This window comes from Gavialis gangeticus, unplaced genomic scaffold, assembly GCF_001723915.1.
Source record: "Gavialis gangeticus isolate Ggan-Ray unplaced genomic scaffold, GavGan_comp1, whole genome shotgun sequence".
Lineage (NCBI taxonomy): Eukaryota > Metazoa > Chordata > Crocodylia > Gavialidae > Gavialis > Gavialis gangeticus.
Genome location: NW_017728998.1, coordinates 49,110,415 through 49,120,463, shown reverse-complemented (window position 1 = coordinate 49,120,463; position 10,049 = coordinate 49,110,415). Strand labels below are relative to the sequence as shown.

The 10,049-nt window shown below is 53.5% G+C and overlaps 1 protein-coding gene and 1 long non-coding RNA gene across 3 annotated transcripts in view; both read right to left on the bottom strand.

The window, feature by feature from the left end:
- Window positions 1-348: 348 nt before the first annotated feature.
- LOC109289711 lies at window positions 349-4,935 on the bottom strand. The gene is made up of 2 exons (XR_002095450.1): window positions 1,419-4,935; window positions 349-522 (listed from the first exon to the last, which is right to left on the bottom strand). It is a non-coding gene; the product is annotated as an uncharacterized LOC109289711 (long non-coding RNA).
- A 1,242-nt stretch (window positions 4,936-6,177) lies between these two features.
- MMP15 (matrix metallopeptidase 15) overlaps window positions 6,178-10,049 on the bottom strand; it is a 32,921-nt gene continuing 29,049 nt past the window's right edge. For both annotated transcript variants that reach the window (XM_019505912.1, XM_019505909.1), the window contains 2 exons: window positions 9,487-9,602; window positions 6,178-8,696 (listed from right to left, as the gene is read on the bottom strand). In XM_019505912.1, coding sequence (XP_019361457.1) covers window positions 8,194-8,696; window positions 9,487-9,602 — 619 coding nt within the window. In that variant the 3' untranslated portion in view covers window positions 6,178-8,193. The remainder of the gene's footprint in view (window positions 8,697-9,486; window positions 9,603-10,049) is intronic.

The following is a 10,049-nucleotide window of genomic DNA, read 5'->3' as shown; positions in this document are numbered from 1 at the left end:
CCACCTATCCAGGTTCTTCTCCATGCAGTATCGACACCAAGAGATTACTCGCAAGAGATCACAGGAGGCTGATTGCAGAGAGAAATACAGACTTTATTGCCTCATAAATGATTCCCCTTTATCGAGGTGCCTCCCAACTTGGCTTTCTATCCATTGTTACAGCTTCCTTCCCACATGTTGTCCCTGGAACCCAGCAGCTGCAGAAGAGGGGCTGGTGTTCTGCAGACAACACCAGATCTGTATTTGATGCTTGGCCCAGTGAAGACTGTGTCCCCTCAGCATTTTCCCTCCTTGCTGTATCTGGAGGATGCTATCGACAGGGAACGGCCCTGAAACCTGTTGTTTTTGTTTACTCTGTGGTCCATGTCAGGCTGTGCTCTTTGATAACAGCTTATATTGGCTTGAAGCTTCTCAGATCTCTCATGGGCTGGAAAACAGGGGACCTCAGCCAAGTCAGTGAGGATAAGGTTGCTAAGAAGTTCTGGTCTTTGCATCCTCCAGCTGCTCTCTGGCTTTGCTGAGCTAGAAGCAAAGGCGCCATGGAAGCAAGAGGCTGGTAGCTTGCCTGACAGTATTTGGAGGAGGCTAAGATATCTGGCACTGCACAGGAATATAAGAGGCTGGTGGATTCAAGAAGTGGTAGACAGGAGGTGATGGCAGTTACATGGTTTTCCTGGGCTGGTGGAGACTGGAGTTTAAAAATACCTTATGTTACCAAAGCAATTAGGGGCTAAGATCAGGGTCCCAGCACCCTGGGGCTCCACTGAAGTCACGAGTTATGTCAGCAGGAATGTTTGCCCCTAGTGACCACATGATATCAGTAGGTAGGATGCAGTGCGGTTGGCACTGAATGCTCAAGGGTGCCTTGGGACTAGGAGAAGGGGATGCAGGGGCATTGTTGGAGCCAGGCAGGGGATCCCAGGATTGGAAGAGGAATGGGTGAGGGGCAGTAGGTCAGGATTGCTTTAGGTGTACTGGTAGCAATGGGGGGACAGCAGCCCCTGCTTGTCCTGACAGAGGTGCAATGGGAAAACAGTAGGGGGAGCTCAGGACTGGAAGAGCAAGGGGTGTTGGAAACTGAGAGTGAGGGACATTGGCAGAGCTGGGTAGGAGGTTTCAGGCTGAGGGGAGGGGAGGAGTGGGGTTAGGCAGACCTGGGCACAAAGTGGAATAGCAGAGGGGGAGCAAGTCCAGCAGCATTGGCCTTTCACACTGAACTGGGGGTTTGTACAGCTACAGTTAAATGCTGGAACTTTCCACCCACCCCACAGCTTCCTCCCTCCCCCAGTACGGCTGGCTGGTCCTCACTAGCTCATTGTTTGGAAGCAGCCAAACACAAGAAAAACAGCCTTTCCTTACAAGGCCCCCCATGACCCACAGCAGCCTCATTGTTCCTTCAAGTGGACACTCCTTCATACCTAAATTTCTTCAGGCAGGTCTGTGCTGCCCCTGATGTGACTTCCTGAAGAAGCAGCTCCATGGCCAAGCTCCAACTTGGTAGTTCATTCAGCAGGGAAAGTTCATGGTTTCTGGCTCCTGCCCTTGCTGCCCACACCCCTTCTGTTCCCCAGGCCAGGTTGGTGCTGAAGATGGCCCCCCTTCCCCCCCTTGGAAAGTATTCAGAAGCCCTAAGTGGAGAAGGATGCCAGAAAGTTGCCAGCTTCATCTCCAAGAGCCAGGAAGAAGCAGACAAAGAGACATTCTCTGTAGCAGTCACTGCCTTGTCACCAAAAACTCCTTCCTGCTCCATCGCCCTTGACTCACCCCTGGAGAGGCCTGAGCATAGCAGGTCAGAAATGCCTTGGTGAGGGGCACCCACAAATGCATTGGTGCACTAGTGAGTTATCTAATACTAGGGGTCAGTCACTTATCCTTTAGCCAGCAAGAGCAGTTCTGAAGGGCTAGGGCACCACAGTGCTTAAGTGCCAACAATACTGCTAGTTATACAGCTCTGCTGCTTCAGGAATGTTAATCCTCCCATTAACCTTTCCCAGCTGGGAGGCTTTATTTGGCAGCTGCCCTTGTGTGGCATAACAGAATTAGATGGTGCATTTTAAAATGATCTACAGGGATCACTGCTGAAGTTTGTTACCCAGCTCTCCAACCCCTCCTCTGGCCAACAGCTGAGCATGGTCTCTGCAGCCCCTCAGACCAGCACCAGAGGGATATCTGGGCTCCTGTCTAGGGCTTCATGATCACCAGAGATGTTGAGTGCCCACAACCCTGATGGAAACCAGTGTGGGCCACAGGAGTGCAGCACCTCTGAGAATTAGTGGGAGAAAACCAGGGGAAAGAGGGAGGGAGAGGGAGTGTGTGTGTGTTTGCGTGTGAGAGAGAGAGAGATCTGTCTGACCCCAAAATTGGCTTCTCATTTGCACGTGGTTACAGTCACTGGGCTCAGAAAATGCTGACAGAAGCCAAATACTACCCATTTCATTCATAAACACAAGGATTCTGGCAGAAGAGATCTGGTCCCTGTGTGGAGTGGAGGGGCTGGATGGAGAAAAATCTAGGGCTACAATAGCACTTTCACAGTAATTAATGTTAACCCCCCCACTCCCTCCTCCCTCCCCTTCCAGCTCCTGTGGGAGCAGGTCTCCATGTCACCAGAGCTCATAGCTGCTTCCCTAGTCCCTACAGCACTGTGGCACTATCACACAACTTGGCATGTCATGAGGGTAGTCTGGGGCACCTGGGATAGGAAAAGGTGTCAGAAGTAATGGAGCAGCCTTCAATAGGACCAACAAGCAGTGTTATAACCCATGGGCAGTTCCGTCTCTTCACCCCAGCTGTGTGAGGCCCACTGGGGAACAGTTGAAAGGATGCCCCACTGCCCTGGTCTGGATACTTGCACTAGGTGCCCAATGGGTTTATCTCCCACTCCTGTAGAAAAGAGCCCCTACCAGGCCAGCTGGAAGCTTCTGGGCAAGATCTTTACCACAGCTCTCAAAACAGAGCTCCAGCCATTCTTGTATCTGGTGCAGACATGACTGGACACAATGCAGAGCCCCTGCCATGTCCACTGAAGCCAAAGCCTAGCAGGTTGCAGGTGCATGTGACTGATGCTCTCAGCCTGCTCCCTGCCTCCCTCACGCCCTGATCTTGTGAAGTACTGAGCCCCCTCCATAGTCACCAGTTGCAGTGAGAATTGATGGTGCTCAGGCTCTCACAGGGTCAGGTCTCTTGATTTCAGGGTACTGAGCATGTTTTGGGGCCTGCTAAGCACCCATCAGGATCACCCGTCCTGACAGCCTGGTGCAGTCAAAGGCCAGGGGGCTGCACTCTCATGGCAATAGGAAGCAGAACCTGCCTGGTCTCTCCCAGCCCAGACTGGAAATTGCTCCAGTTGCCCCCCCAGTTTTAGAGTATCCGTGAGTCCAGCTGTGTGCAATGCAGGGGGAGGGGCTATGGAGCACAGGGCTGTCGGACAGCCCCTAGGGCATTGAGATGGAGCAAGAGCCAAGTGAGTAGAGCTGCAGCTAATTTCCCCTGACCTCGGGCTTAATGGATGCTGGATAATGTTAGATTCATTGGAGAGGCTGCTGGGAGCCCTGCAGGGAAGCAAGAGGCAGTGGCCTGCAGGTCCTTCAGTAAGATTTATTGTGGAGCAGTTAACATGACCAGCATGGATGTTAAAAAACAACAAACAAACCAGACACACGCAAGAAACAGATGGGGATCAGGACATGGTCTGGCAGGATCTCACCACAGGCTGCGGCACACATCAGATAGCTGCCTGCTCCAGCCACATGCCTTGCTCTCAGGCCATGGAGCTGGGCTGCTTGAGGTTGGGGCTAGCCACACCCCCATTCATTTCCTTTGCCTTTTTCCCCTTCCCATGCCCTGATGGAGGGAATAAGCTGAGAGATGGGATGGGTGGGTAGGTAGGGAGATAAGATGTGAGGGATGGAAAAGGACAGCTGGTCACAGACAGGCTCTGTGGGAACATCTGTACTGGTGAGGCTGGGAAACAACACTGTGCTCCAGCCAATGCTTCATTGCTCCTGGAGGCATGTATGGGGACACTGTAAATGGAGGGGCTCACTGCCTAGTGAGGGACTCTCAAGGGGATGTTAGATTTAAACGGGGTCTGCTGGGTAGACACAGGCTGACAGCCTAGGATGCCCAAACTCAGCCTGTAATCCTAACAGTTTGTGAGACAGCCATACAATTCTCTTCTCTGGCTAAATCCTACTTTAGCCCATTCAGAGGCAGGGGGAAATTGACTCCAATCCCAGCACAGATCCGGTTCCTTAGAGAGATCACCCTGGGGAGCCCCTCCTGTAGGCCAGAGAAGCAAAGACCTCTGCTTGGACACATGCTCCATGATAGCTGTGCTGCTTGGGCAGTGGAGAGCTGTCTGTGGGGGAGGCAGGGCATAGGATTCCTGCCACAAGGCAGGGCTGAGAAAGGGAGCTGGACTCAGCCCTGGAGCCATGCCAGCCATGCTGGCCTGAAGTGCACTTTCTCCAGGGCACACCTGTGTGATTAAAATGGAACAATTTTCCATTCATTAACACAGATGACTATGCAAGCCCCTGGCTCCCACCCAGCTCCTGCTCCCAAACAAACTCAAAGAGAGGAATGGCTCTGGCACAGTGGTGCTGGGAAGGCTCCGAGTAAGGCAGGTGGCAACAGAAATACTTTTTTCCACACAAAGGTGACCGCGTTCCTGGTCTCTGAGATGGAATCTGGGACAGAGCTTTCCCATGCACAGAGACAGATGGGAAGAAGGGGAGGTTGCCAGCAGAGTCTGAGTCCTTCAAAGGGATACCCTTAGTCCCGCTCCGGTTCCTCAGAGCAAGCAGCAGCTCTGCTTGGTAGTTCTACACCCTTGATAGCTCTATGCCAAGGACAAAGTGACAGCTTGGGGCTGAGACGCACACGTGCTCTGCTGACTGAAACGCCTAGAGTGCCACGTTACCTGGGAGGCTGTGATAGTTTCATAGTTTCTAGGGTCGGAAGGGACCTGAGTAGATCTAGCCCAACGCCCTGCCGTGGCAGGAAAGAGTACTGGCGACCCCAGCAAGGTGTTCATCTAACCTCCTCTTAAAGACCCCCAGGGTAGGAGCCAGTGTCACTTCTCTTGGAAGTTGGTTCCAGATCCTAGCTGCCCTGGCCGTGAAGTAGCGCCTCCTGATATGATGATTCTGCCATGTTAATTCTATAATCAATTTCCCAGTAGATGCATACCAGGAAGAAACCAGTATACCTGGGATAGTTTCTGAGCATACCTACTATAGCCCAGCAATGACCTTGCTGACTGCATGTCGCCGGTATGGAACACTGCCTCGAGGGAGTTGTAGGTAGGACGCCCTCATCTTGTCTACAGGCTGCCATCCTCATGGAAATGGATTAGTCCAGACACGACACAAGCCTAGACACCAGCCCCTACCTTGATAACAGGACTCTGATAGCTCCCCAACCACAGCATAACCCTTACTTGCCCCAGGTAACTAAAATTTTGCCAGGCCATCTCTGACCCATGTTACAGGCACTGGGGACCCACACCAAGGTCCGTTTCTCCACCTCACAGCCAACACAGAAAATGTCCTCCTGCAGTCAGCATGTCTGGTGTTAGAATGGGGAAATGGATGGAAGGAAAGCAGAGAGGGTCCACTGTTCCTCCCCAGAGGAGGGATGTGGACACCAGGCTCTGCTGCTTCCCTGTTGCCACTACACAGTCCTCATGGATTCCAGCTTATGAGGCAGAGCTGGATGGTGAAGCGTCACCACCTCTTTAAAGGCTCTAGACTATTAATACTCCAGCAGTTATAAGACACCTGCACAGTGGCCATTAATCCACATGACAGTGGTGTTTCCCAGATTGCTGACCATGCCATTGCTCAGGAGAGCATCTACAACTCTGTCCCCAGAGGCCTGAGTGCCTCTAAAATGCCTATTTTTATTCCAGGCAGTGCCTTCAATCCCACCTCCCCCAGTCTCCCAAGAAACTTTTATCTAATCAGGAACTGCCCAGGGAGCTGCTCTCGCTCAACAGAGATCTCAGGCAAGGCCAATCAGGCAAAAGTATGGTCAAGACTCCGATTACCCACAATGCACAGGGGGGCAGTGGGGGCTGGGCAGCAAAGATTGCTGCTTTCCCGGAGCTGTCCCCACAGTCACCGGAGGTTTCTGTTTGTTTCGGAAGCCAGAGGAGAAGGAGGGGAGGAGGAAGCAGATGAAAAGCAGTTTAGTATGTGGTTTCAAACACAAGAGCATCTTCCAACTCAGTGGAGGCCCCAGTGGGAATTGAGCAGCATGAAGTGCTTGGGCTGAAAGCACTGGCTGCTCAGTTCCTAGCAAGCTTTCCCAGGTCTCTAAGACCTCGGCTATCTTTAGGATACACACCCCTCCCCCCCCCTCGTTTCCCAGATACAAACAGTTAAACAGGAAACAAATACAATGATGTTATCTCCACCTCCCTCTGGCACCCCCCCAGCCAGAAAGCGGCTCAGCAGACTGTGGGAGCCAAGGGGCATTGAGTTATACTGGACAGGGGTCAAGAGGATAATCAGCAGCAGTCTGAGAGGAGCATGGGGCAAGTACAGGTGGAGGCAGCTTCTCTGGCACCTTCAGCTCTGCCACTGCCCCTCAACCTGCCCTGCAACAACCCCAGTCCTGGGTCCCCCTCAGCTCAGCCGATGCCCTTCACTCTTGCCCTGCCACCCCCTTGCTATTGTAACCCTGTTGTCCCTCCAAAACAGGGACTTCAGTTCAGTCAGGCCAACCCCCATTCAGATTCCCACTAGAGACTGAAACCATTGAACTCATGTCACTTGTGAGCTAAACCAGGTGTTAAATCTAGTTCTCCAGCTGACAACACAACCATCTTCACCTCCCACCCCATGTCACTGGCCCCTGCTATGATCTGGTGTGGAAACATCATGGAAACCCAATGTCCAAAGCCCAAGGAGGGCTCTGAGGTAAGGTCTCCAAAAAGGGCCTTACCCCCAGCCCTGCAGCTGCTGTGTGCACTAAGCATGAGGAAAAGATGCTGCTAGAAGTTAGCAATGTCAGAATGGGGCAATGTGATAAGGGTACAGAGCAGTGGTGTCCCACACCTCTGTATCAGTGCACTGAGCAGCTCCTTCACCTAATGTAGGAAGATGGCTGGGGCTGGCACCTCCAACCTCTCACCAAGCCCAGGGGGAAGGGGAAACAAAAGCCCTTGCCAGAGGGTCTCCTGGATACTGCCAAAGGGCCAGGACTTCTCTTAGGAGCCCAGCAGCTGGGGCAATACCAATAGGGCCTGTGATGTTCTGCTGTGGATGCACTATTTTCCCTTGCAGGCTGGGGATGGGGTGAGGTTGGGGGACATTTCCCTGGAGAATTACCTTCTGACTGCCTGTGAAGCACACAGAAGGGATCTCCCCCATGTTTTAGGGCAGGGACACAGTGGTAGGGGGACAGACAATGCACACACACACGCACGCACGCACGCGCGCGCGACAACTGGAAACATCCTAGAGGCTGGTCCTTGGTGCTGGGCTCAGAGCCCTGTCAGGGAGGCACCGAGCTGAGGGGTGCTGACAGTTCTGTCCCATTAGGCATGGATGGGGTGCTGCACAGAGTTTGCACCAGAAAGGAGAGCTGAGAAGAGGGCACAAAGTCCAAATGCCCACCAATGCACTGGGGCTTTGGCTCTGTAAGGGGAAGCTACACAGCACCTGCTCTTTGCCTGGGGTCCATATGTTTCCTGCGAGGCAGACACAGGAACTCCTTGTTCCTTCCCCAACAAATGCTTGACCCTCAAAGACCAGCCTCTAAGCCCAGGCCTGCAGCCAGAAGAAATCAATGGCTGAAGGGCACAGGCCAGCTTGCCTTACCGGGGAGGGGTGACAGAGCAAACTGGTTTGTGGGGTGGCTGCCTTGCCCCCAGTGCCTGGCAGGAAGGGGCCCCAGGTAAGTTCTTCTGCTGTGCTCCTCAATCTGGGCTGAGAAAAGGCAGGTAGCCAGGTGGGTGAGGAGGGGTCCAGGAGGCATCTCCCACACACACAAGGCAAAGCAACTGAGGGGCAGGCAGGCCCAGCTGAGCGCATCCAACTCAATGTGCAAAATCTCGGTATAAATAGACCGGCTAAGAGAGAATGGTTCGGGGGGGCTTTCTCTTCTCAAGCTTCATTGTTAGCACCATGGTGGTAGGGGGAGGGACACTGAAGGGATCCAGGAGAACGCAGGGGCCGTCCAGGGTCAAACCCACTCCTGCAAGGAACGCTTGCAGTACAGCAGCATCCGGGGAGCCCCCTTCCTCTGCATCTGGATGATGACATAGATGAGGCCCAGAATGCAGAGCAGCAGGACCAGAGGCACCATCACCATAACGATGCTCATGGTCCGTGTGTACTCGTCAATTTGCACCACGATGTCAACATCGCTGCCCTTGTCTGTGCCAGGCCCGCTCTCACTGTAGTCCTCCTCATCCTCGTTTCCTTCATCCTCTTCTTCCTCCTCCCTGCCACCAGGGTGTGTTCCAGCCTCCCCTTCTTCCTTGTTCTGGTCACTGCCAGTGCCCCCGCTATCTGGGTTGAAAGGAGGCCTGTCCAGGTCAGGCCATCGGCGGTCAGGGTCTGGCACCAGCTCCTCATGGCAGCCCATGAAATCCCGTAAAATGGATTTGGGGTAGCCTGGCTCTGTCTTCAGACGCTCATTGTCGAACTTCCAGTACTTGGTGCCTTTATAGAAATAGGTGTAGGCTGGAAGAGACCAGAAAAGGGCATCACCAGAGGTACCACCCACAATGCTAGAAAGCACTAGGGGCTCACCATGTTCTTGTACATTAAGGAGCTGCCTCATCTGGTATCCTGTCCCCTGTCACTCCCTGTCAGACTACAAACAAAGCCACCTCCCTCCAGTATCCCAGCTCCTGCCATGCCCCAATTCCCCTGGTATTCCCTGGCATTCGCCCCACCCCCGGGGAAGTGCAGCAGCTCAGTGCACTGTTGAATGGGAGCTGCAGTCTGATGGGTGAGCCAGGTTCTACTCCAGCAACCAGGAAAAGGAGCAGAGGAAATTGGATTTCCTCTAACTAGGAAAAAGGAGCTCTGCCAGGGCAAGAGTGCTATCTTGAGTCCTTTCCCAGCTTAGGGGATGAAGCCAGGCTGCTTTTCAGCACCAGCAGCCACTAGGATAGTTTAATCTTACTGCTGCATTAACCCTTTGGTGTCAGGGCTGCAGTCTCTGACCAAGGAGATCCTGGTGCTAGGGGTCAGGATGTTAAAGGAAAGGCTTCTGGAAACCTGAGTATTGTCCTTGCTCTCACTGGAACCAAAACTGCATGGCCCCCCACCACCGTAACAAGCGAAGTAGTACGGTTACACTGATCCGGTGGCTTCTAAGCCAGAACCTTAGCTGGGGTCCATCTACCTCAGCCATGGCTCGGTCCCTTGGACACTGATGTGCCAGGATACAGGATTTCCCAGCTAGGTGGGGATCCTGTGAGGGGTGTGGATGTCTGGGCAGAAGATCTCCTGAATCTTCACTTACAAGCGTCTGAGCTCAGGAAAGCCCCCTTTGGGGTAGAGGGGATTCCCACCCACACAGTGATCAGCTTTGGGTAGCCAGGATCCACAGCATGGGCGTCCTCATTAAAGCGCCAGTACCTGCATGAGAATGGATGTCCTTGTGAGTGACATGCATACAACTCAGTGGATCCATACTGCCTGCAGTCCCTGCAGTACCCTTGCCCAAAGGAAGCTGGGCTAGCGTACTAGCTTTTGATGCCGAGGGCCGACAGGGAGCACCCCACCCACTCAGATCTCAGGCAGCTCAGTGGGATGCCTCAGCCATGCCCCATCCCAGTTTAACCACCTGCCAGTGGCATGTGCTGCAACCCCAAGGATTCAGGCACTTCACAGCATCCCTGCGGGCAGCATCATTGTCGCTGCTGTTCAGTAGTGGACACTGAGGTACAGAGGGGTGAAGCAACTTGCCCCCAGCCAGCCAGCAGCAGAACCAAGAAGGAAACCCAGGTATCCTAAATCCCAGGTCTATTCTTCAGTCACAGCGCCCCTAAGGGAGCTCCATCCTGCCAAGCCAGGCATGACCCA